Below are 27,589 nucleotides of genomic sequence, written 5' to 3' on the forward strand. Positions count from 1 at the left end.
ACAGCAGTATTTTTTTCTCATTTCCACCTTGCTTAATCTAGTGGTCCCTACGGATTTATTATTTTTGGAACCTTATAAGGTTGTCCTCCCCTCTTCTACTCATTGTCTTCATGCTTTTTGACTTCCACCCTGTTGGAAGGTTGGGCATCATGGTTCACAGAGGTGACTTGTTTCTGATTTGGTCTGATGGGATCTATGCTCTACTGCTTTGCACAACTACAGACTTTGCATCCCTATCTTTTCAACTCTTGGAGGAGACTTCCTTCTCTCCAGGTTATGAATCCAAGGCTGGGTTTTACTATTATCTCTTTGTCTTTCTCAAAAAGATGGGAGATTGTTAAGCTAATATTGTTCTGTTGTCCTTGAACCAGTTTCTCGTCATTCCTCAGTTCATTATTAATGATGATTTTTTCAATCTGAAGTGTGTGTTCTCATGTAGTTAGTGAATGACAAGGGATGCATTTTTTCACATTCTAATTTGTTGACTATCAGTCATGTACTTTGAGAGGATAAAGCCATTTGTCCTTGCAGTACTCACAGCTGAGATGGAATTTGTCTGTAAAAGTGCTTTGGCAGAAATTATTTTACCTTCCAGGCAATACTTTGGAGAATAAAACAAACAATGAAAGCAACAGGTGTGATCCTGAACTCACATCTAGTTAGTGTTTGTTGTACCTATTCACACTGCACAGTCTGTCAGGGTTAAAACTTGTACCAGTGAAAGAAAATTCCACTTCTGTACTATCACCTATACATTTATTTTTCTCTTTTCTTCTAAAAGAGTAGTTGGAGAACCTTTGCTTCTCCAATCCCAAGTTGCTAGGGGGGTGATGTGAAGTATGAGACTGAGTAGACATTGGCACAGCCTTCTGTCAGAAGTAAAGCTGGTGGTTATGCCAGATGAATAGATTCTGAAATTTCCTTGGGATGCAGTTATGGGATGATTTTGTCCTGCAACTTTTTATTCTAGTAAGTATTTCATGTATTCTTCCACTGCTGTATGGCTTAACATGTTGCTCTAGTCGTATTACACACTCAATCTTAGCCAATTGAGTCAGAGGTAATGGTCAGTCGAGCAGTCTTAATGATGCTAGAGCACCACAAAGAAAAATTATTTTGCTCTTTCACCTTGAATGGACAAAGGGTATTCCCTGCAAGAAAAGACAAAGCCTTCCCTCAAGTGATGCCCCACTAAATTCCCACATTCCCTAATGAGCAAGTGTTTCATAAACACTTATCTGCTCTGTGGAGAGATGAGTGGCATTTATGGACTTAAGATTTTCCTTACCTGAAAGTGTATGTTAGGTAGATACCTCCACTAAACCACCCACTTCTCTTACTTCATCGAAAATGAGTCTGTTAAAATGTTAGTGCTTATAAGATTTAGTGTGCATGGATAATGTATCAGGTCATCCCATAAGTAATGTCTGAAAATTTAATACAGAAAGTACATCATCATTTCTGTCTTTGTAGAAGGCTTTGATGACTAAAATATGTAGTAGGATGTGTATAAAAATGTTCAGACAAATAAAAGAAACTAATCCAACTTCACTTGTTCAGATCATTAATCAAATAAACCCTTATCAAGATGGATGTGTCTGAGGAGTATATTAGCCATATAATGCATTATGAGTTTATAAAAGACAACAGTGCAGCAGAAACTACACAAAACATTCAAGGTGTGTTTGTGGTCCAGAGTCTCTCAGTGAAAGAATATGTCGAAGGTGGTTTCAGAAGTTCAGATCAGGTGACTACAGCTTAAGTGATGTGACTGTTGAGTTTAATGATGACTTGCTGCACAGAAGTTTAATTCAATCCATTCAACAGTTCATTGTCATCTGCAACAGCTTGGAAAGGTGTCAAAACTTGGAAAATGGGTTCCCCATGATTTGACAGAAGTCAATCTTAGAACAAGAGTAGACATTTGCACTTCTCTGCACTCTCATGAATGTAACTCACCCTTTGGACAGGTTGGTGACTGGCGATGAAAAATGGATATTTTATAAATATGCAGACAATGGTTCAGTGCAGGTACACTGGCTAAAGCACAGCCCAAAATGTACCTCCACCCTAGGGAAGTCTTGTTAAGCATTTGGTTGGATATTGTTGATGTGATCCACTTTTGAGTTGCCATCACTCAATGTAATGAATACATCAGACTTTTATTGTCAACACTTAGAGTGCTTGAATGTTGCATTGAAAGAATGGAGGCCTGCTATAATCAATCATAAAGTTGTTGTGTTACACCAAAGTAATGCACAGCCCCATACAGCAAGGGTCACATCTGCAAAGATTGAAGAGCTAGACTGGGAAAAACTTCCATATCCTCCTTATTCTCCAGACCTTGCCCCATGTGATTATATTCTGTTCCAAAGTTTGCAGAACTAACTTGATTGAAAAGAGCTTGGAACACAGGAAGATGTCAAAATTACCCTCTCAACATTCTTTTCCTTCCAAACCCTAAGAATTTTATAGAAGTGGTATTCAGAAGCTTGTGAATCATTTGCATAAAGTAATCAATAATAATGGAACATACATTATTGATTAAATGACATTGAAAGTGTTTGAAGTCCTTTCTGAACCAAAAATTGGACATTATTTAAGGGATGACCTGATGCTATCTTTATTGTTAAAAGGTTGAGTTGTAATAGTGATTGTATTATGTACTAGTGTAGTGCATGAGAGGGAGTTACATTCAAGGTTTGGCACATATACAAGAAATGTTTTTTGCATTTATTTGAGGTATTAGCTATCTGTTCTGTAGACACTCAAGTATTTATGTGAAATGTTAACTTTTGCCTTACATTATTTTAGTAGTAACCAGATTTAACTCATTTGCTGTGTGTTCTTTAGAACAAACGTAAAAAAAATTCTCTGCTAAGGAAATGTGATAGGTCGTCATTCTGACATGCAACTCTTATCAGCAGAAACAGGAAATTCATATAATCCAACTTTATGTATTTGTAACATTGGTAAATGTATTTTATTTATGTATGCCTAATAAATGTGTGTGTGTGTTTGTATACACTGTACTGGTTGAAACCATCAGTCCATAACATAAGGGTAAAAAATAGATTTTGTATTACCCAATGTACATCACACTTCCTTTTATATAAACTCATGAATTAGGAAATAATAAGTACAGTGTTAAGCAGAACAAACCAGTACATAACATCCTACCTGCATTAGAATTTTATGAAATAAAAAATAGAATTTAAATTAGTTCCCATGGAACACTCACTTTTATTGTAGTAATAACAATTTTGTTTATCAACTGGACACATTTAGGGTGCATGTGTTTGTAGAATGCTTGTCATTTAGTGTCTGTTATACATACCAGTCCTGGTGAGTTTACTTCTGATTGCAACACATGTGTTTGAGTCTCAATGCAAGTATCCTACAATTGTACTGAGCCAAAACTAACAGCCTGCAGTTATCTGCTTGTATTGACCAGTTGCCCATTCCATTAGTTTGGAAGTAGTTCCACATGATGATACTTAAAAGAGTTAAACATTAATGGCCTGGTAGATGATTGGTCAGTTTTTTCACATGAGGTGAACAGATGTTTTCATTTTAGTCTAACCATCATTCTTGAATATTTTTAAACTCTGATAGGGTTTGTTTCACAGGAAGTGAGGTTTATTCCTTGGTGTTTTAGCAAGATCATGGTGAGGAAATATATATAGTTTACATTTTCTCTTAGTACAGTTTTTCTGTTTTCTTTATTCTTATGACAGAAGAGGCCAGTGCGACAGTAATGTTTCTCATATTTGTCCATGAATGATATTGATACGGTTTGGCATATTTTTTTTAGGTGTGTCACAAGTAGACCTGTTACCTGTGATGCTGGAACTGATATATAGTTGATTAATTTATTCTATTTAAAATCAACAAAGTTGAAGAACTTTCAATGTCACAATGTGTTATCTGACTCAGATCATAGGATTAATGAAACCCATATATTCTTTTGTGTTCAATTGCAGGTATTCATGCATTAAAATTTTGATGTACTATTAGATTGTTTTTTATTTTGTAATAAGGCTTAGCATGGCCTGGTGGTTAGGGTGTTTAATTCACAATCTTCAGGTCTTGAGTTTGAATTCCCATTTCTGAAGATGCTCTCCCTTTAAGCTCTGCGACCATTGTAATATGACGTACATCACACTATCGTTGGTAGAAGAGCAGCCCAACAGTTAGCAGGTAGTGTAGACTTGCTGCCTCCTAGTCTACCACTACTAAATTACGGACATCTAGCATATATAACCTTGCACAGTTGACAACAGGCAAAACAAATTTCTATTTCTTATCAAAATAAATGAAATAATTAGGAGGGTCTCACATACCTCTATTTCATCCTGGCTTGTAAGTTTTTTGATCAGACAGGAAGTAAATTCTACTTTGGTATTTTATTGTGTGTTTTAAAGCATGAAGGGTTGCAGACTTTCGTATTCACTATTTGTCACAATCAAACTTAAACTACAGTTAAATTTAAATGAGGTGTGAGGTAAATGAAATGAAACAAAAGCTTTATTTAACTGGTAGTTAAAAAATTTTTAATCAGTTATGCAACTGGTTGTGTAAGTAATTGTGATGCTCTTACATTTTTTTCAGTTTCCCTGATGCTTTTTCCAAATGATTGTATTTTTTTCATAGTATCAATGGGAGAAAGTTCACGGTATGACAGTGTACTCATCTGTGAAAATGTACATAGATGGCAGACAAAAGTTACATTGTGTAGTTAACAGTATATAATACTGACATTCCTATTTTAATAATAAAGTCACGTTTCTAATGACAACAATATTATCATTGTCAGTATTATCAAACAATTATTTTAAAATTATTTCTTAATTACTGAAATATCTATTGTTCATTCTGAACTTAACTGAATGATGCAGCAGAGATTGCCCCTTACAGTGTTAAAGAAATGTCCATTTTCCTTTATACTGTCCAAAGAAATGTTCATTTTCCCTTCAGAACTAAATCAATGGATGCACCAGAGATTGTTCTATAATGCTTAGGAGGAAATTTCTGTTTTTAAATACCACAAAATTAGATGATGAATTGTAACATTATAGTCACAAATGTCACTGAATTCTTTTTTTTTTTGGTTCATGGACAATTGAAGAACTAAAACAAATTTATTTCAGGATTCTTAGTTTAATATATTTCAAACATTAAGTTATCATTAGCATACAAGAAACCACCATATAGAGGATGAAGTTGAATACTTTATTTCATAAATCTAATAGAAATAATTGTGATAACATTTTCTAAGTGAAAATTGTACAAAAATCCTTCTGCTGATTTCCACTACACAAAAGAAAAAGAACGTCTCTTGTTACACTCCTTTTGTCTTCAAGATCTGGTTAACAAAAACTTATTAACAGACTTAAGTAGGCAAACAAAATTTCAGGTTTTCATTCAGCCACAAAATACAAAATTGACTTCATTCTCTGATTTTGTGTTTCTTCTGAAATCTACATTACAAATTAACAATAAATCATACAGCACTAAATAGAAAAATTATAGGATTTTAAATAATACACCAAAATTGCACCTTAATATTTTGTGCATAAATCATTTTCTTCTTTTCAAATCAAGGTGAAAACTTAGTAACAAAATATTCAGAAATCTTCTATTGTTCTCAATACATTTTTGTTACACAGATGTAATTATCAGGAATTATAAATCTTGAGACAGAGAATATTTCATCTTACATTCACTTAACTGAGAATATTACATAAGCTGAAAATAATAAGACAGGAATAAATCATTGTTGTTACATTTTTCTTATTTATCCTTCAGAAAGTTGATATCTCCTTTAACAAATGTATACCTCAATTTGATTAATTACATTAACTGTGTATGTGTATAAAAATAATATTCCCCTAATCTGTAAAACATGGGATAAAAAACAATAGCATGAGTCTTGTATTTTAGTTTGTTAGCTCTTGAGCAAGACTAGCCAATTCACAAACATCTCGTTGGGCATTCCATTCATATTTTTCCTCTGCAATTTCAGCAGAGTTGAAAACTGCTGTGTATTCTTGGGTGAAGACGTCACCTTGTATTGTGTAATTTAACATTCTGTACTGAACTCCAAATTTCCTGAATTTTCCTATAGCTAAGAAAATTATCTTTTTAGGATTGCATGTTGCTAGAATGTTTCTTAATGCCTCAAAGGTGTTGCCATAAGTAGTCATGTCATCCAAGACACAAATCACGCGTTTGGAGAGTTTTTTATTGTAACAAGCATTAATAGAAATAGACTGAAAGTCTCTCTCTATCAAATGATAATTATTTCTTTCTTCGGCTGATAAACATTTTGATGGTTGAACAGAATGGCTGCGTACAAACATGTTATCTGATGGAGACATGTTTTTTGGTAGCCTTCCATACATCATATATCTTAGATGTTCTTTTAAGTCTAGCAGAACATCACTTGGTGCTTCCTTTGATGATGGAGCCACTGCCCAGTCCTGTACTTCACGAAACTCTGGGGTGTGTTGGATGGCTAAAGAGATAAATATATTACTTAATTTTTAAATGTACTGGATGACTACCATATCACAGATTACTACTGTAAAATCAATGCTTTCCTCTAGAACTGTTACAAATGCAAATTTGTTTTGAAGGAAGTGGATTCATACCAGTAATGTATCTGTTTTATACAGTTGGTGCACTAGTAATATGGTTACATAGGTTACACTTTTGGCATTATAGCCTTTTTTTTTTTCTGTATTATGATAATGTTCAATAATTTTGAGTATTTTCATGATGTTGGAAAAATAAGATAGAAAAAAAAAGATAAACATTATTTAATGCAAGGTTACAATCTGTTCTTACTTAAAGAAGACAGCTCAATTTTACTACTGAATAAGGAACAGTAACAATCTTTGATGTGGCATTTTAGTTTGGCTCTGGAGTGTATCCACATTGAAACATGTACTTTTCATTACAATTTTATTTACTTACTAACGTAATTGAATTTTTTGTGAAATCAGCATGGTTGATGTGTTTAGAATAAAAATGAACGTTATCATAACTTTTGGTGGAACAAAACCCTGAACTTCAGTACTTCAAGGATATTAAAGAACTGTGTGTTAAACTACACTGAAATAATGATGCAATGAACATTTAGTTTTTCATTTAGCTTTTGAAGCTGTGTAGAAAAATTCAATTTAAAGTTATGACGTAAAACGTTAGGTACAAATAATGTGTATAAACAAGAGATATACTCAAAAAAGATGACATAATTTAAAATTGCTAACTGAACTGATTATCAATTTTGGCCATGCCTCCACTAAAATTTAAAATAAAACACTCAAACTCAGATCTTATTATTCTAATATTTCTTAAGCTTTCTATTAAATTAATTATATCTACCACATTTGTGGGCAACTAATTCCTAGGCCAACAAGTTTGTTAGAATAATAAAGCTGTCTCAATTGAAGATGACTAGTACCCTGCCAAAATCTCTATTTTTATCCTAAATACCTACCACTTATCATTAAGTAAGGAAAATATGACGAATCAACACTATTAATTCCTTTATCAATGTTTAAGACGCATCAATCAGATCCTCTCCTGTTTTTTATGATAAAAATTTCAGAGATGTGAACCTGTCCTCCTATGACAGTCTTTACATCTCATACATCATCCCTCTTCAGAATTCTGTACAACATTATGTCCATGTGATATAAAACAATGCATGAAAAAGGAGGTAGTTACAAAATATTATGTATGTGTGAAGAAAAAATATGTACAAATAAGAAAACGATGAACGTACATTTCTGTTTGCTATTTAGTCTTAGATTTTTACAAACTAATCAATCAATTCTGACAGTTATTTTGGAATGAGGTTGATATTTCTTAAAGAAAAATCAACCCCAAAGGGTATTAGAAGATTGAACAGTTCTCCTTGACCTCGCTCGTAGTAAAAGGTTTGTATTTTAGCCAAGTGGCTATCATTTGTTTTGGGCCTAATGGGCTAATGTGTTTTACATGAATCTGGTGGTCGCAAGTCCGGTAGGCGCGGCACCTGTCAAAGTGAAGGCGGAAGCAAGAGTGGGAAGTAAAAGCAAGTTGACGAAACGAACCATTCGACCAAACGGCTCGTTTCAGGGATGGGCAAGGATCGATGGATCAAGTGCCCTAGCTGGGATCTAACGATCCATTGCTTCAGACTTAGGGAAGGGGGGAAACGGTAGTAACCGAGAAATCCCACTTTCACAAGGCGGGGCCAATGAAGCCAGACCAGTGCCTATATGAGGAGTTTGATTTGGTGGTTTGAAGGCGGTACCTGAAATGAAAGAGAACCTGAAACGAGACTAAGTGTAGAAAAGTATTAGAGAGATATCAAAATAATGTGTTAAGTTTTAAGTTTGTTCTGGATAAAGTTAAAGATAAATATTTACATCAAGGTTCAAGTGTGCCTGCAATTTTCTCGAAATCGGATCTGAGTGAGTTGCAGTATTTAACGTTTTTGCGTATTTTGCGGTTAGTTTGTTTAGGCGTTATGTTATCGTTTGTAATTTTTTGTTTTACGATGTAACTTGCTGGTGTGTAGCGTGGTAAATGATAGGTGAGGCGTATTACTTGATTTGTAGTTTTTGTAAAAGTGAAAGTTGGTTTTTGTGAGGGTTAGATGTGGCCATAGCACTATATCCTCTTAGGGGTCTTATAAATGTTTTGTAAATGTACAAAATGTTTTATGGTCTGCTTTCGTGGACGTGGTGACTAATTTTGTAAAGGCAGGCGATTCTAGTTTGTACTTTATTTCTGATGTTCTTGAAGTGTAAATTCCATGCGAGTCTGGTATTAATTGTTAGGTCTAAGAATTCAGCAATTTTAGTAAAAGAAATAGGAGCGTCTTAAAGACTAGATTCTCGTGTTTTAACCTCTTGTTTAGCCTGCGGTGAAGGATTATGATTTGTGTCTTGGAGGGGTTATGAATAGTTTTCCATTTGTTACACCACTGTGTGATTCCTGTTTAGTGTTTTCTGGATTTTCTTAGCTGCTAATTGGGGGGTCCCATGAAGTGCTCTATATAGCGATGTCACAAGCATATTGGGATGCATGAGTGAGCGGTGTAGTAACTTGTGGTAGATCATTGACGTAGAGTGCGCTAAGAACTGACTCTTGTGGAACACCTGCATTAAAGATAAATGATTCTGACTTTCGCGGTACAATTTTCTAAGAAGTTGGAAATTTATCTCATAAAGGTTACGGGTACTTTGTATTTCATTAATTTAAAATTTAGGCTGTTGTGCCAGACAGTGTCAAAGGCTTTTTGCACGTCTAGAATGACGGCAAGTGTTGCTTGGAGCTTGTCGAACCCTACAAAACTGGTTTCTATTAAGCGTAATAAGTGGCCAGCAGCCTGGCAGCTTTGCCGCCTGCATTCTGAATGTTAGTGATTATACTGTCATGTTCCAATTTCTAGAGTAGTCTGGTTGTAACGATCTTTTCCAGTAATTTGCCGATGCAGTTTAGTAAGCTGATGGGTCTGAAGTCGTTTGGAAATTTTGAGCTTGAGTCTTTCTTGGGGATGAGTGTAATGATGGCTGTTTTCCATGCATGTGGAAGATAGCCTGAGAAGGAGAGGTTGGACATATTTGCGAGGTGAGTGAGTAGTTCTGAGAATGCACTTTTTAAGACTATATTTTGAATGCAATCTTCGCCTGGAGTTTTGTTCTCTAGCGTTTTGAGTGTATTTTAATTTACATTGTGGTTATTGGGATTGTTATATCTTGGGAAGAAGGATTAAAGTTTAGAGAAACTGGTAAATTAGTTGAAAACAGTTTGTTGTCTGTGATGATTTCATTTATTTTAGTTTCGTGTTTTCTATTAAAGTTGATGTGTTGTGAAATGCTGAATGTGTTTTGAAAGTATTCTGCAAAAAGATCGGGTTTTCTTTCTCTGTCGTTAGTAGCAGTGGTGTTCCCATATGTAAGACTACCAGTTTTGGTGTTTTACCGAGAGATATTTTTAAGTCTTCGAGAAGGTGGCTGGATCGGATGTGAAGCTACCTAGCTTGTTACAGAAGTTATTTCAGTTTGTTTTTTGCTGTGATCTGATGAGATGTTCAATCTTGTTTTTGACAGTGTTTATTTGTATTTTTAATGCAGGGTTACGTGAACTTTTAAATTCGCGGCGAAGTTTGCGTCTGGTCAGTATGAGTTTGTGTATTTCGGGAGTTAGAGTCCAGTTTTTAGGCGTGGTTTGAACTGGTTTCGGGAGAACTGCTTGATGTATTGTTTTTGTTATGACGTTTATAATTTTGTGGTAGTAATTTTTTAATTCTTCTTTGGAATTAGTTTGACTTATTGGTTCGGAGAGATGTTTTTAAAATTTTGTTGAACGTGGGCCAGTTAACCTTAGTGAAATTATAATAGTGTTTGTTGGGTTGGTTTTTGTGGAACTGTTGGAGTTAGTCCAGTTAGGGTTGCCTACTTGAAATTATAGGGGGTTGTGATCTCCTCCGATGTTGTCGTGGACTTTGAAATTACTAGTGAGATGTAAGATCAAAAGAGCACTGATGGCTAAGTCTATGATACTTTGAGCTCCGTTGTAATATGTGTGCATAGGTGAGTTGTCATTAATGACCGTGAGATTATGTGTTTGAGTGACATTTGCTAATGTTCTGCCAGAGGTGTTGGTTGTGTACCCATTGTGTTGCATTGAGGTCACCGAGTATTATTACATTATTATGAGTGTTAATTATTGAATTTAGAGAGGTAACGTCGGGTGATGTGTGTGGGGATTTGTAAATGGCTAAGAGTGTGATGTCAGGTGATGACGGGGTCTTTACGCTACAGAGTATATGTTCGTAGTGTGTGGGTGTGTTGTGTTTGTTTAGACTGATATCTAAGCTGTGTTTGTGTAGAAGTGCAATGCCAATGAGTCTATTTACTTGATCATTTTATTAGTCCTATGAAGTCTGTAAATTATTATAAATGGCATCATTTCTGAGATACAGCTTGCTCAGACAGAGGAATGGATTTACCTTCAAGATATTCTTTATAACAATACTATAAATTGTAATGTTAAACATATTTTACATTACGTCAGTTTAATATCTACTAGCTGACTGACAGGTAACATACTATAATGGTGAATTGGTTAAAATAGGTAATCCATCTGTGTTCCTTTTAAAAATAATTATTATATTTTTGAAACATTTTATGTTGGTATACCAACACAAAATGTTTCAAAAAATAAATAATAATTATTTTCCCCAAAGGAGAACAAAAGCTGACTGGAAGGATTCACCTATTTTAACCACTTGCACCATTATAGAGTAGTATGTCACCTGTCAGTCAGCTAGTAGATACTAAACTGACGTAATGTAAAATATGTTTAACATTACAATTTATAGTATTGTTATAAAGAATATCTTGGAAGGTAAATCCATTCCTTGTGTGGATAGTTATTAGATAAAGAAGTTAAGGGGAGGAAAGAGCTTCAATATGTGTCCAATTGATATTAATTTCCATTTCTTAGAAGTTATTTTATGAAACCTAATTTTATGTAATTCTATCCTGATATAAGGAACCGTATGGTAGATGATTCCATAGAAAATATTGTATAAACGTAGAATTTGAGTTATTGTCATATTTGAATAATTTAATATATTCATCTAATTATAAAAATTGGTAGTTATTTAATTTATAGCACTTGCAAGAATGTTTAGTAAGAAAACACAGATACAATACAAATATATTTCATTATATATCAAGTCACATAAAACAGTTGATTGAAAACAAATTAGTTAAATAATTTCTTTCAGCCTACTGGTTTAAAGTGCAGGAAACAATATGATAAAAACGTAAATTACCTGCAAGTAAGTGACACATCAGTGCTTGCTTCAAGGTTGCGTTTCTAGTTTCGCCTTTTAACACTTTAGTGATCTTTGTTAGAAACGCTTGTTCTTCTTTGGACTGGACATATTTGTCCCAAGTGTTTACTGATAAGAGACTATATACTTTAACTTCTGTGTCACCATCCATATACTTCACAGAATAGAACCATTTGCTCTGGTTAGCAATTATCTGAAGGATAACCTTTAACTTTGTCGGAGATGGAACAGGAATGCCATACTTACAGACGTTATCGTTTGGATCACACCACTGAGCAGCTGAATACAGAGATTGTTCATTATTAATACAGTTATAAAATACAGATTGTTCATTATTAATAAGAATTACATTTACAAAATACAGATTGTTCATTATTAATACAGTTACAAAATACAGATTGTTCATTATTAATACAGTTACAAAATACAGATTGTTCATTATTAATACAGTTATAAAATACAGATTGTTCATTATTAATACAGTTACAAAACACACATTGTTCACTATTAACACAGTTACAAAATACAGATTGTTCATTATTAATACAGTTACAAAATACAGATTGTTCATTATTAATACAGTTATAAAATACAGATTGTTCATTATTAATACAGTTACAAATACAGATTGTTCATTATTAATACAGTTGGAAAATATAGATTGTTCATTATTAATACAGTTACAAAATATATATTGTTCAAAACTACACACAGTTTGTAATAATTAAACTACGTTCTCAAATACTTTGGTTAAATATCTTTAATTTAAAATTACAATATTTATGTTTTTCCTTATCGCAAAGCCACATCAGGCTATCTGGTGAGCCCACCGAGGGGAATCGAACGCCTGATTTTAGCGTTTTAAATCCGTAGATTTACCGCTGTACTAATGGATGACATAGTTGTGTTAACTATTCAAGTTCTACATATCTATATCTTATGGCCACTTGTACTTTCTTTCATTTTAATCTATAGCATTCTTTGTGTTGTTACGTATACATTAATTAAAACAATATATTTTATGGAAATAATCTAAATAAACGTGTACGTTAAATAAGAATTAAAGTACAAAAGTCGAGTCATATACTATCATTGTTTGGCAAACATGATACGTTATTTATTTTTCTTTTACCTTTGTAGCTTCACTGTAGTAACACGCAACTAGTAAATATGGGTGACAAAGATTGACGCCATACTGAATGGCATATTCGAGTCAACAGTTAATATATGGAGAATTCTCAAAATTTACGTCATCATGGCACTCTGGTGGATGTCGGATCTTTCAGTCGAATTTGTTTGATAGAAAATATGGCTTAGCATTGTTTTGTTCACTTGTATGTTCATACAGGGTCTCATCAATTCATAACTTTATTTTCAATTGATACTTAACTTTAGATTATGGTTTGTTGTTTTTGCAACAGATTATCCATTATTTAGCTCTGCTGTTAGAAGCAAACAAATTTATTTTTCATAAAATGTTCGTTTTTTTTTTTTCTTTCACGGAGTTAATCCTTCCCCAGCAAACTACTGATACAGCAAAGCAACGAATTAATTAGCAGAAATCTTGCCAGTGGTTCAGTTGTAAGTCTTAAAGCTTAAACATTAAAAATCTGTTATCGACACTTATAACTAGCACAGCTTTGGGCTTAAAACAATAACATGAGAAACTTATAATCAGGATATTAACCAAATTTATTGCAAAGGTTCCCTGATATGATGATAAAATATTAAAAGAGTTAATCGTGCATGAACTACGAGAAAAGGGATTTGACTCAGTACATATCAAATTATAACAAAATTTCAATTAGAGACAGAGTAAACCCTCAAAATGTTTCTTACCTAAAAGTAAAGTTTTTTGATGCACAGCTATGTACATGTCCTCATCTACCGCTCCAACTATAACGACAACTGTGTTATTAAATTCCTCTCGCCACTGGCCAATAACCTCTTTCAGGTTTCTCCTGTAAATTGCACTGTGATAAGAAATGATAAAGTCGATTAGAAATATTACTTCTTAAATTTCACATTTATGTGAAACATAACATTTTCAAATGCTTTATAGTTTTAAATGTATGAATACAAAGCATCTAAGAGGTGTTATTATTACACATGTTTATGTTCGATACTTTAGTAATTCTGAATTTAATGCCAGTTCATTACATTTTGTGCAACATATTTAAACAATTCATTATTTCTACATGCAGAAACTGTCACTTCACTTTCTGACAAAAATCTGTGAATCTAACAGTACAATAAAAAGTACATGTAAGCACAGAATCATTCATGAAATGTGTGTTAAAAATTAATACTTATTAACATTATTTACAATGAGCGTAGCGTTTAATCTAGAATAGTATGTTTTTATGTAGTGCTGAGGTTTTCAAAGGAAGGTTCTTCCTGTAATTTACCATTTCTCGGATCCAAATATATATCCACATGTTTGCCATGCTTGATGACCCATGTAGGGAAGAAGAGAATTCTGATGGTTGAATAGTTGACTATAAAATTTGTGTTTTGTCTCAGTGTGTTGATATATATTGTAGTAACAATAATAACACTTCTTCTGTCATATGAGACTTTTATATAAAAAGTCTTAACTTAGCTGAATTATGTCGATAATTTTTTTTCTTTCATAATACTGAAAATAAAAACATGTTGAGTTTGACAGTCCTTAGATGGCAGTAATTTACTAGACTGCAGCGACTCAGTAGAAAGCAGTGTGAAACAGATATAAAGTAACTTGGTGCAGGAGAAGGAGGCAGTTCATTGAAAGCTGTTAGTGTATACAATGATGTGTAATGAACACGTGTGTACAGTAATAGTATGTCTGTATCAATAAATATGTGGTCTCACACGCATGTAGGAACAATGAAGCCATTGATGAGTGTTATGTTAACAAATGAATTAATTATACAAATAACACAAATATTATTTAACATATGAATGAAAAAACAAATTGATCTGGGTGTTAAATTTTCGTGATATGTAGTTAAATATGGTGATTGACCTGTAAGGTATTATATTAAGATACAGTTTACATGCTATTTTCATTAATACTAGTGACAGAATGTTTCAATATTGAAATATTTGTCAGGTAGTTAATATCACAGAAAGCTAAATCAACAGAAACTCGCAGTTCATCTGAGCTAAAACGGTTTTACCTATTCTTTTTTGGTAAGAATAGTGCAAGATATTTTGACTGGATTGAATCAAAATGTTTATGAGTAAGTTAAATTAATAGTAGTATGTGAAATTCACAAAAAATAACTTAAATAACATAACAAATACATACTTGGTATACTCAGTTTTATTTGGTTGTGACAGAATATTGTATACAGATTAAAAGCTATTAAACACACACATTTGTCTCGATATTTCTTAACATTATTTCAACACAAGTTATGGAATCAGATGCATTAAAGTAAAGGCTTTAAATGCATGAGGGAGATATGTTACGTATTACGATTTATCTCAGATGAGCCTTCAATTTATTATGTCACGTATTACAATTTGAAATAGCCTGAAACTGAGGTAAATTGCGGTTTAGATTTAGAAGTTAATTAAATGTCAATATGTATCCAATTTATGATATTTGGGAATAAGATTGATTCACACAGTTTTATTTCTCAATACAAATATATTTTAATATACAAACAATAATACAATTTATAATAACGGTTATAACAAATAATGATTCATATACAAAAACTTTTACAAACAATACTGAGTCTTCTATATGGTCAGGAACTGCATATCTTAGCGAGGGTTCATGATGAGCGAATTAATTTTGAGTTGATATAGGCACACTTCGCTTAACAGGGAGCTAGCTAGCTCTGTCTTTCTTCGTTGATCACATGTGCGTTTCTCACAGCTGAAGTAATATAATGTTTTAGTAAAAATACTAATGTCCGATGTGAATGCGCTGAAGTTAAATGGTTTGTAATGTTCGAAATCTATACACGTTCCTGGTCATTATATCTGAAGTTCCTGATCAGTCAGCGTTAATCACAGTTATAGATTCCGAAGTTCATAGTATACCAACTGTAGCAAACCAGTAAGATACACTGTTTCTTGACGCGATTTGTTGGTTACCTTTAAGGGCTTGACAGGAGAGTTTCTAGAAAGTTCAGCCTGCGCAACAATACTGACGATACACTAATGTTTATGTACACACATATATATCGTAAATTCTTACATTCGAGAATCTTTTACAATTTTAATGAAGAGATATGTATTTCACAATATGTATATATACGTAACAGTATGAGTTACATACATTTCTAAATATATATTTAACGGAAACAAACATCGATATTAAAATAGATATGTAATAGTAAATCCGTCACAGATACAGCATCCATGTGTTACAGTAGTTATAACAAAGCTATTATTGAGCTTGTAGCGGTACCTCTGAAGCCTTATAATGCTAATACCTGGGTGTTGATACTCGTAGTGGGCATAGAACAAATAACCCCTTCAGTAGCTTTGTGCTTAACTACAAGCAAACAAAAAATAAACTTGTAACTGGAAGAAGGTCCCTAAGGAAAGACAATGTAAATGTTATCGTCTTCTATAGATAAAAAATAAGGGTTGGCTCATCCAAGTGCCCGAGCACTCCCCTGGTAGATTGCAAGTTTTTAACATTTGGAAAGTAAAGAGATGCCTAATCTTTACATGTCCCCGAAGGATTAGTGATTCAATTAGTTCCATTAATTTTTCACATTACTGTCAACGACCAATGCTGGGAACAAAATGGGTATTTTTTTTTACATTCTGAAACATAGCATAAAGTACCTCCCTACCTACAGATATAGTCGGCTGTGACAATTAAATAAAATTAGTAGTACAAATGTTTGAAAGAATACGTCTGTTCTTTTTTATTCAGTGACAGAACATCAAATCACCAGTGACAGATAACCTATCGATATCACTATAATCATTCTACAATTGTATTATTAAATATTTATCTCTTGTCTTATCTTTCTATTATCGTGTTCCAGTGTCATCCGCTAGCAAGTAAAGACGCTTCCATGATAATGTGCAAATTAACAATTTGGACATGTGAAAACTGAAATGAAATTAATGGTAACAATAAAATTACAAATTTCAGAATATAGATAGATGAAAGAAACCATCATTTTGTTTAAAAAAACATGGAAATCCAGAGGGTTCCACAAAGTGGAAGACGGGCCTTGTGGTCAGAAGGATACAGTTGATTTACTTGTACTCTTTCACAGCTCTGCCCAGGGCTGTTACTTAGCCTGGATATGCAATGTAGCCACATACAGTCACAAAACCAATATGGCATCAGCAAGTGAAACTGTTAATCGTAATTAAATAACCATTAAGTAACTGAGAAACATGCAGTATGATTGACTAAAATGCGTAAGTCATTAAAACTTGTTAGATAACAGGAAGTAACTATACTAGCATTCTTTCGTCTAATGTATTCTGAGATATCTTATCAAAACTGAAACATTAACTAGGAATTTGCTTGTTTACTAGTTTAAGTTTGAGCCCTGATGGCTTACACTGATATTAACTCTGGACGCGTGTTCTTATCTTCCTAAAAGTTGAATAAGAGATTAAAAAAAAAAAAAAAAACAGCTATGGTGCAAGTCTTCTTCAAACACTGTGGTATCTGTACTATTAGAAATAATCTTATAATTTATTTATTACTTACATTACATTCGACTGTACCAAAGACCCCATCTTGAACAGCAATAAGTTTATAAGATTATTAAATGTTAATTTGTAACTGTAACTGCCTTATGATTGATCGTGATAACTTTTGAGGAAATGAAAACAGGAAGCACAATCAACGTATACAACAATTTACCCGAGTCCAATATCTTTCTCTAATAAACTCAGCTTCCTCCGTTCATGTGAAGTCACAAACATCTCAAAACATGATGGTAAACATTGCATAAGTTCCTTTATCTCTTCGAATCCTTCTACTGCTTTGGAACTGAAAATAACTTTATACTTCCAGACGTCACTACTTCCGCCTTCCGCCATATTTCTTTCTTTCCCTCACTGAAACAGCCATTATATTATACTTTCAGTATGAATAATGAAAGAAAGGCATTATAATGTTACCTAATTAATCTCATTTTAAATAATAACTAGAACTTTCACACATTTTAGTCCATTCTACTACAAATAAATATCCTTAGACAAGGACACTGCAATCTGGTGGTAGATGGTGAAATGTGACATTTTTTTAAAATTTATAACACGATATTTTATGCAACCTATCATCAAATGGAATTAATGTGATAATTATCTAAAGATGAAGGGATAGTGAACGACCAGATTATATTTAATAACTGACGGAAAAGTGGTGTAATTAATACGATAAATATGAATTTAAACACACCATTGACATTGAAAATACATAAAATTTTTGTTAGTAAAAGTTTACTCCCTACAAAGTGGGAGATATTTTTGTTTCAAATGTAATTAGTGATTATTCTGAAATATGTGTGTGTTTTCTTATACCAAAGTCACATCGGACTATTTGCTAAGCCCACCGACGGGAAATTCTAAAATGTTATATTCCATTTGTGTTACGGTTAAAGTCACGGTTAATTTTATTATTCTTTGGTAAAGGAGTAGCCTAAGAGTTGGGAGTAGCTAATGATGACTAGCTGCCTTCCCTCTCGTGTTACACTGTTAAATTAGGGGCAGCTAGCGCAGATAGCTCTCGTTTAGCTTTGCGCAAAATTCAAAAGAAACAAACAAGCAAACCTTACTTTCAAAATGGTCTTTGACTTCATCTTTAGGCCTTGTGACTCGTAACGTGCGAGTTTCCACTGTGTGCTATCAAAAACACAGCGCATTCGTTATCCGATTTACCTTTTAAAAGGGTTTGACTCAAACAATTAAAAAAAAAACTAACTAAAATATCTTTTCTGCATTTTGACACTACAGAAGGTGATACATTGTTAATAATTACAACACCTTAGAGAACGGTCTCTGTCATCTAATCGTCCATCACACATTCACCAACTACTAAAGGTCAACTGCAGTACAAAAATACCTGCGCAGACCTGGGTTTCTTATTACGCGAACACACAGAATTTTCGAGATAGTTTGACGGCAGGAAAGTATGGGTTACAATAATGAGCAAGGTTAGTCGCCCTTGATGACTGGAAACCCACTAGAAATAAAAATGTATCTCAGAACGGCTGAGATAACCTGAAGATGACCTAGGAAGGTCGAAACGTTATTCTCTCCTTATCAGCAGAAGTGTTAATATCCATACCAGCCGTTCTGAGATAAAAGGCTAGTAGGCCTAGTACATTCGAGATTTGATGTGACTTATCGTTTGATGTATTTGTCGTAAAACTAGAACGTTTTGTGCGCCCCGAGGACTTTTCTCGGGACACTGGGTAAACGAATTATTCTGCCAAAACCAGGACGGTTATTCACTCCAAGTAAAACTAATCGATCTTATCAGAAGAAGCGACTGTAGTTTAGTGACGTTTATTTTTACCACCCGTTCATTAAAAATAAAAGGTATTGAAATACTTTATCGGTGCTTTTCGCCAGAAAAAAAGCACTGGTTTAAAATATTTGTATTACTCTACAGTAGTGTTGTCTGTCAATCAGTCAGTAGACACTAAAATTACATTACATGAGGGATGTTAACGTTGCAACTTCTGTCGTTACGTCAGTAGAACGTGCGAATTACATGAATCACGAGTGTAATTATTCACTATACTGGCTAGAATATAGCATGACACGTAAGCTTCGAAAGAAAGATATAAAACTATTTGATACTGTTAATATTGGTTTTATTTACTCTTGCGGAAGAATATCTTGCAAATACTTTGAGAACTAGTGTTGTGCGGATGTTTGGAACAACTTAAAATAATTATAAGACAAGGCACAACTGATAACGTAACCATAAAACCTCTACGTTAGACATGGGAAATTCAAGAGTATACTCGTACATTATACATATACTTATCACGCATACGCACGTTAAGAGACCAAACTGTCTGATAGCACGTACATAAACGAAACTATAATTCTCTTTCGCGATTATGAGAAACCCACTTGAAGTGAAAATGTACCTCAAGACGGCTGGTATGGGTATTAAAACTTTTATTAAAATAAAATAGTGAACAACGTTTCGAACTTCTTAGGTCATCTTCAGGTTAGCAAAGAAAGTTTGCAACTGACCGTTGCTGGGCATATGTGTTAGGGACGAGATAGACAATCCCGTACCTGTCTGTTTACATTCTCGTCCCTAAGACATGTTCACTACTTTTATCTTAATAAAAGTTTTAATACCTATATCAGCCTCTTGAGATACAAACAATTCTTTTTATTAAAAGAAAACGGGAAGTTAGGGTTCAATGTGGAAATTCACGTCACCATCAGTTACTGAATTCGGAAATTAACACAATACCAGCCACTCATGATCTCCAAGGCCACAATAAAATGTGGAGCACCACTGTTTGTTTGAAATTGCGCACAAAGCTACACAATGGGCTATCTATGCTCAGCACGCTATGGATATTAAAACCCGAATTTTTGAGGCGCGAGTCCGCAGACATGCGCTGTGCCAATGGGTGGCGCACCGACGCTGACTCATCATACGTTTGAAACTGGAGTAGTAACGTATTTCTTATCACTGTACATTACCATTTACATTTCTACTTTAAGAAGTTTAAGGAAGGAACTGTAGAAAACCACACTGAAATAGTGACTTACAGATACAAAATCAAACAGGAAATTTTGTTTGTTGCAAGACGTTTGAAAAAAGCAATAAATCTTCAATCGTCGTTTCAAAATATGAAGTTGAGTTGAATGATGTGGGAAGCAAGTTAATCGAGTAATTTAGCGCCCTCTATCCCACTACCGAAATGGTTTGCAAGGTCGCTGCAAACAAATAATATTTATAGAAACAAAAACAATAAATACTTTAACGATCGCCTGCGAATATAATAAAACAGTTATATTTATATCATTAAGTAGCATATTTTTGTCAGAAGAGATAAATATATTGATCACTCATGTTGTACACATATAAATTATCGATATACTTGCATATATGTGTAATATGTAACCTAGTGTTCACTCTAGGTTATAACACATCAATTTGAGCATATAACTAAAGTCTGTGTTTGATATTGCGCTACGTTGTGCAAGTTCATATTTGTTTACGTGGTGTAGTACAGTTTAGTATGTATAAAAACTTAGGCCTACAACAGTAGAAGTTACAACCATGCTCGCGCTTTCAGCCGTGAAGGAATTATAATGTTACAGTCAACCTCACTGTTCGTTAGTGAATGGTGATGACAAGCTGCCTTCTCTCTAACCCTTCATTACTAAATTAGGGACAAGATAGTGTAGGCTTGCCGTATTTTGAGAGCAGTTTTTCATATTTTCATGTTCCCCGAGAGCACAGTCTACGGACTTATAACAGGGTTTCGATGCCCGTGGTTGGCAGAGCATATGTGGTCTACAGTGTAGCATTGTGCTTACCTACAAACACACTTTCTTATCCCAGCTTTTTATCAGCCCCAAGAAATTACTGAATACCCTTGTAAAATCTGAAATAATTCAGTGTTAAATTTCTTCATTCTTGTTGAAAGAAATGATTGTTCGGATACTATTAAACTTCTAGTTTTGTTTTTACTTCAGGAAAAAGTTTAACATATAAGATTTCGTAATTGCAATCTCACTACAGTTTTAGAAGTTTGACATTCTTAAGCCTTGATGAAATTATTTATTTAGTCATTGCCATCAACATGTGCTTTTTAGGCCGATACTGTGATACCTTTACTCCCGAGGTAGTTGTTTTTTTGTGTGTGTTTTCGCTTAACCATGTGCAATTACCTGTTCATCCATTAGTATTATTTCTTGTTGTATATAAAAGCTTGTGGCGCTTACTGCAGTACGAACAGGTAGAAATAATAGGTCGTCTACAGCACGCAGACCCTTCTTTAACGAACCCAATAACGAACTGATCTTAAGGAGATAGTGCGTGATCAAGCCTTAAATTCGTGCTTTTCATGTAAATTGCCCTCTCAAAGAATTACCATCAGTAGAACGGTGTTGTTGTTTTTTAGAACAAAGATATACAAGTGGTTACTTGCGCTCTATTTGCCGCAGGAAATAGAGCCCCAGATTTTAGCAGTCTAGTTGTCTTAGCGTAAGCGTAAACGATGGGTTATTCCCGCTTTATCTAAGCATGAAATCAAAACTAAATCCGGAATAAAGCGTTATACTTGTTTTAGCACTCTCTCCACCGTGGAGAATCGAACCCCTAATTGTAGCGTTGTAAGTAGCATAGCAAGCCACATTGCTATCTGCTCAAGTTACAGCTCATCCACCAGAAGAAAACTTTAGAATAAAAGCAGTTGGTTTAATGAAAAGGGATAAAAAAGGAACAGATGTCATAATAACTTTGCATCCAGGTCAGTAGGAAATTCTGGTCCGGCATGGCCAGGTGGTTAAGGCACTCGACTCGTAATCTGAGGGTTACGGGTTCGAATCCCCGTCGCACCAAACTTGCTTGCTCTTTCAGCTGTGGAAACATTATAACGTGACAATTAATCCAACTATTAATTGGTAAAGAGTAGCCCAAGAGTTGGCAGTTAGTGGTGATGACTAGCTGCCTTCCCTCTAGTCTTACACTGCTAAATCAGGGATGGCTAGCGTAGATAGCCCTCGTGTATCTTTGCGCGAAATTCCAAAACAAACAAACACGTTTTCTTTATATTTAGGCTTTTAAAGACAAAGTGTTACACTTTTTGTAATCAGTAGAACTGTGTCAGGTGGAATCTTCAATGCGTTTCTTTTACTGCAAAATGATTGGATTGAAGTAACCTTGTTCCTTATCTAGTTACACATTGTCACTGGTTATCGATATCACTGAGCCTTCCCACTGAAAGTAACACTGTAGAATTCATTGGGCTAGTTATCGATATCACTGAGCCTTTACACTGAAAATAACACTGTAGAATTCAATGGGCTAGAGCTCATATCTCTCTATTAAAATCGGTGGTGTAGAAGGTTAGCAATGTCTGAATGGCCAAAGTGACGTAAGTGACAAATGTACTCTGGAAGAGTTGATTTTTTCGCTCAAGTCACATGATACATGGAACTTCATCTGGAGTGGATCTATTTACACAGAAAGGTTATTAAAGTACGCATATTTGTCTTGGCTATTTTGTTTGTCCTCTGTTGTCGAACTAATAAACCACTTTTGTTTTACTGTCAAATTTGTGCCCACTCTCTATATACAACTCAGTCAAGTTAGAATTCAGATTAGCTCTGAAACATACTTCCTGCCGAACTTGAGAATAGTAAAGAGCAAATAACAACCAAGATCCTGTCTCTCTGGCAGATGAGCTGCTAGTAAATGTGGTTATAATACTTGAGTACAAAGTACACTCTATTCTAACTAGTAAACTACCCTGACATCATGGAGGACGTATTGTTACAGAACCAATGTTTGACTACCACGACGTCAAAGTGTTACCAGAGGGCGTGACCAGCTTATGGAGGGTTACAATTGTAGTTTAATACCAGACAGATTGGTTTTACTTGATATTCCTACGAAAATAGAGAGGCGGCTATGATGTTACAGTTCTACAAGTGAAAACAGTACAAATTTGATCAACGTGTATCACGAAGAATGTATTTAATACAATCAGTTTAAATCACTAACTTATCAGCTAATTACATTTCCTGACCATTTAAATCATTCTTAAAAGGAGACTTAACACTAATTTATGAGTTCGATATTTTTTATATATATCCAAGAAAGAATTATTATCACTAATTTATTAGTTAAGTACATTTTCTGACCATTTCTATGTAAAATATTCTGAAAAAGGATTAACACTAATTTAATAGTTCAATACACTTCCTGATAATTTATACTTAAATTATCATAAAAAAACGATATCATGAAATAATTCAAACTTACTGTTTGACCTTTTAATTATAAATTAACTGATTATTTTAAAGATTTTTGGCACTTGTTTAATATGTAAGACAAAATATTTCATTTTACACATAATACTTTCATTGTTTCATCTCTTGTGTTACAAATTGGATGATGTTCTATGTATACATGTTATTGCTAAAGAAAATTAATTTTCAGTGTGTCTCAACAAGTTATTATGTTATCAATAAAATGTTTATTAAATATTATCCAATAATTAATCTTACACTTTCACCAGATTGACCATGTTATTACTTGACAGAATACTTCATTTTATATATAACGCTTATACTTTTATGTGTCATGTGTTTTACAAAAGTGGTCACTACATTCTTCATACAATCAATGTCTATATTTAATTATGTTAAAACTATTATTTCAATGACTTTCCTTAGGATTTTGGTATGAACAGTGTTACTATACTATGATTACGTTATCAGTGTGAACATTTAATTATCATTCTAAAATGTCCAGTTGTACTCAGATAGGTCGAGGTTACCAAAAGTTGATAGTGATTTTCATTGTTGCTTGCAATCTATCATGGTCCTAAAACATACAGTCCTCAAACAAATTAAGCAAAATGAAATTAGCTGACGTTACTCTTGGTTGTTCTTATAAGGATCACGTAGTATAATTATAATAATAAGTTATAAGAATATCACGTGTTTTTCAGATAAATAACATATATTTTGGGAACAACAAGGGATATATTGTTCCATTCTCTAAACTAAACCAAAACTATTAAATACATTTTTTTTAAATATTAAACCCAGTCCACATAGTTATGAAGCTTTATCTTAAACTCACTTAAATTTACTTCTTCTGCAACATCAAAAGGCCAACCACCCTTTTAGAAAAATGGAAGTGTCTTAGCTGAAGATGACTTCTCACTAAAAATTTATATTTGTCATCTAATGCTACTCTTCTCACTGTTAAGCATGAACAGATATGATGCATTAACACTATAAATTACACCTCATTAAGATACCCCCTAACTCTTATTTTTTCCAAGATAAAACAATTTCAGAGAACTTAACCTTTTCTCATATGGTAACCCCTTCATTCCAGGTACCATTCTAGTAACCTTTCTCTGAACTCTCTACAACAATTCATTGTCCGTTCTAAGGCAAAGAGCCCAAGACTGAACACAATATTCCAAATACGGGTTAATCGGTGACCTGTACAATGAAACTATAACCTCTGGACTTGTATTCAATATTTCTGTAGATGCAACTTAAAATCCTATTTGCCTTACCACTAGCAACAGCAGAAAGCTTGGATGGCTTTAGAGATTGATCAATTATTACACCAAGATCCCTTTCTTACATGACAGTGTTAAGTGTATTCCCATATGAATTATACTTATAATTAAAATTATGATAATCTACATACAATATATTGCAATTATTATAATTAAAACCCATCTCCCATTTATTTTCCCAATTCACTAAATGATCTAAATCATTTTATAAAATAGCAGCATCCTCTTCAGACCTAACAACCTTACTATCATTCATAAACATAAGTACATTTTTACCCTTTATATATATGTCATTGATGTAAATCAAACATAACAAAGTTTCGAAGACTTAGCCTACATGTGACATTAATTCAATTTGATAAATTCCATTTATAGCACTCCCCTTTAATACTCTAACCCTATTAATTAGCCAGTAACCCTGTATTTTGAAAACTTCTGTCATGAAAATCATCTGTGTTTAACCATATTTCAGTTATTCCTATTACACCAAAATCCTTCATTTCTACCAATGTTTTAAAATAATCTATCTTATTTATTATACTTTTAGCATTAAAATAGTAACAATTAAGCCTATCCTTATAACTACTTCTATAACTCATTTCCTATGCTAAACTTTTCTCTGCCTTTTATTCTTTTTGCGTTTAGTTTATCTTGACCTTCATCACTATCTGGTTTTAGTTTAAGATTTATCGTACAGATGAATTAATAGACTTGACAAACAAGCCACCCCTACTCTATTAAAATTTAAACCATTCATTGCAAGAAGCTCCATTCTTCAATTGATCCAACCAGTCAATCTACTTATTCTTAGACACTAACCTAATCCCAGCATTTAGAGCTAATTGTGGGTGGTATCCCTGACTAATCAAGTAACGGCCTTTTTTCTTTAAATGCCTTCATCAGACCATTTTACTTACTAATTAGCTCCTCTGATCTATCTTTCTCTTCATAATTAGCCCTTACATGCACCATAAAACTGCATCTATACTAGCTCCTTTGCTTTGTCTTATCTCGTGCTTTGTCGGTTATATCTTCCATCTGTGTCCTTGTGTAACATAATCTGATTCTTTTCTCCCTGCTCACCCCACATACTATTGTATCCACATGTCCTGTCAAGGAATCACCTGTAACTGTAACCTCCTTATCATCCACATCCTTCTCTGAACCTTTTGTTTTCCTTCTCTCCAACGGTTCCTCATCTCCAGAAGCCAAGGGATGAAATTTGTTGTTCAACAGAATAAGATCATTATAACTAAATTCACTACTTTTTCCTCTAATAGTAATAGTTCTTTTTATAACTTCCTGAATGTCATAGTTAATGTATCCATTGCACGTAAACATTTAAGCTCTTCCTGAAATTCTGCTACCATTTTCCACAGTCTATTCTTTTTTTTTCTATTATCTTTAAGTTTAATTAGAACAGCCTCCAACCTACAAACTCTACATAAAAAAGTAATTCTTCGTTACTAGCTTCCGTAAAAGTACATCCTGTTCCCAAGTTCTCAAATAAAACCCAATCACCTCACCCATTACACCCAACAAACTAAGAACGATAAACTGTTATACTAGTCTTAAACATTATATTTATAGTTATAGCTGGGAAATAACAACTCAATACCAATTACCAGTAGCCTGTTGTTGATACTGTTACTGTTAAGCCTAAAGCTTCACAACCAATAACATTATTTTTGTCATTGCAGCATTGTCTTCACGCTAAGTTAGGAAAGTTTACCTTAATTTTACAGAATTGAGAAATAGAACTTAATAATTTATTATAACTAACAATAAACGAAACGTTAATAATAAAATAATTTAGCCTGATTTATATTATAACCTACCTATAACTATAGGTTTAATTTAAAGTAATGAATCTTAGTTCGAGTAACAAAAGTTAATTCTCACAACTCCCAGAAACAATAACTAGTTTTAAGATTGTAGTTATACAATATAACAATGTATTCATCCTGTTTTACGATTTACCAGTAAGTTGAAATATAGCTAAGTTAAAGTACTGTTACACGAACTAAGCTTATTTTAATGTTGTAAAATGTATACCACTAAACTTTAAGTTAAAACTCTGACTATGTTACTTTTATTTACCAAAATTACTGGATCTAGTTATTATTGTGTTATTTAGTTTCAAATTACTACAAATTATAAATTTTAAATAAATGCATAATTTGTAGTAATTTAGACTGAATAACACGATAATAACTAGATATAGTATTTATAAATGTGAAATAATTTTCAGAAATCTGTATGGCCAGGTGGTTAAGGCACTCGACTCGTGATTCGCGGGTTCGAAACCCCGTCACACCAAACATGCTCGCCCTTTCAACCGTGGGGGCGTTATAATGTTACGGTTAATCCCACTATTCATTGATAAAGAATAGCCCAAGAGTTGGCGGTGGGTGGTGGTGACTAGCTGCCTTCCCTCTATAGTCTTACACTGTTAAATTATGGACAGCTAGTGCAGATAGCTCTCGTGTATCTTTGC

At 33.6% G+C, this 27,589-nt stretch overlaps 1 protein-coding gene across 4 annotated transcripts; it reads right to left on the reverse strand.

Annotated features, from left to right (window-relative positions):
- Window positions 1-5,211: 5,211 nt before the first annotated feature.
- LOC143257155 (uncharacterized) lies at window positions 5,212-20,731 on the reverse strand. Of its 4 annotated transcripts, none has more exons than XM_076515485.1 (6): window positions 20,588-20,692; window positions 18,619-18,685; window positions 17,547-17,899; window positions 13,703-13,836; window positions 11,843-12,142; window positions 5,212-6,517 (listed from the first exon to the last, which is right to left on the reverse strand). In XM_076515485.1, exons 3-6 carry the CDS (start codon window positions 17,573-17,575, stop codon window positions 5,940-5,942), a joined length of 1,041 nt encoding a protein of 346 aa, XP_076371600.1. In that variant the 5' UTR covers window positions 17,576-17,899; window positions 18,619-18,685; window positions 20,588-20,692; the 3' UTR covers window positions 5,212-5,939. The 4 variants fall into 4 exon arrangements, with proteins under 4 accessions (XP_076371600.1, XP_076371598.1, XP_076371596.1 ...); XM_076515483.1 differs by having other exon boundaries at window positions 17,703-17,899; window positions 20,588-20,684; XM_076515481.1 differs by lacking the exon at window positions 18,619-18,685 and having other exon boundaries at window positions 17,703-17,899; window positions 20,588-20,731.
- Window positions 20,732-27,589: the final 6,858 nt, after the last annotated feature.

Source organism: Tachypleus tridentatus, chromosome 7 (genome assembly GCF_004210375.1).
Source record: "Tachypleus tridentatus isolate NWPU-2018 chromosome 7, ASM421037v1, whole genome shotgun sequence".
In the NCBI taxonomy this organism is placed as follows: Eukaryota; Metazoa; Arthropoda; class Merostomata; order Xiphosura; family Limulidae; genus Tachypleus; species Tachypleus tridentatus.

Coding starts and splice junctions, on each gene's coding strand:
- LOC143257155 (XM_076515481.1), bottom strand. CDS start 17,881: ATGGCGGAAGGCGGAAGTAGTGACGTCTGGAAGTATAAAGTTATTTTC. Junction 12,143..13,702: donor TCAAAAAACTTTACTTTTAG/GTAAGAAACATT, acceptor CTCTGTATTCAG/CTGCTCAGTGGTGTGATCCA. Junction 6,518..11,842: donor GATGTGTCACTTACTTGCAG/GTAATTTACGTT, acceptor TTATCTCTTTAG/CCATCCAACACACCCCAGAG.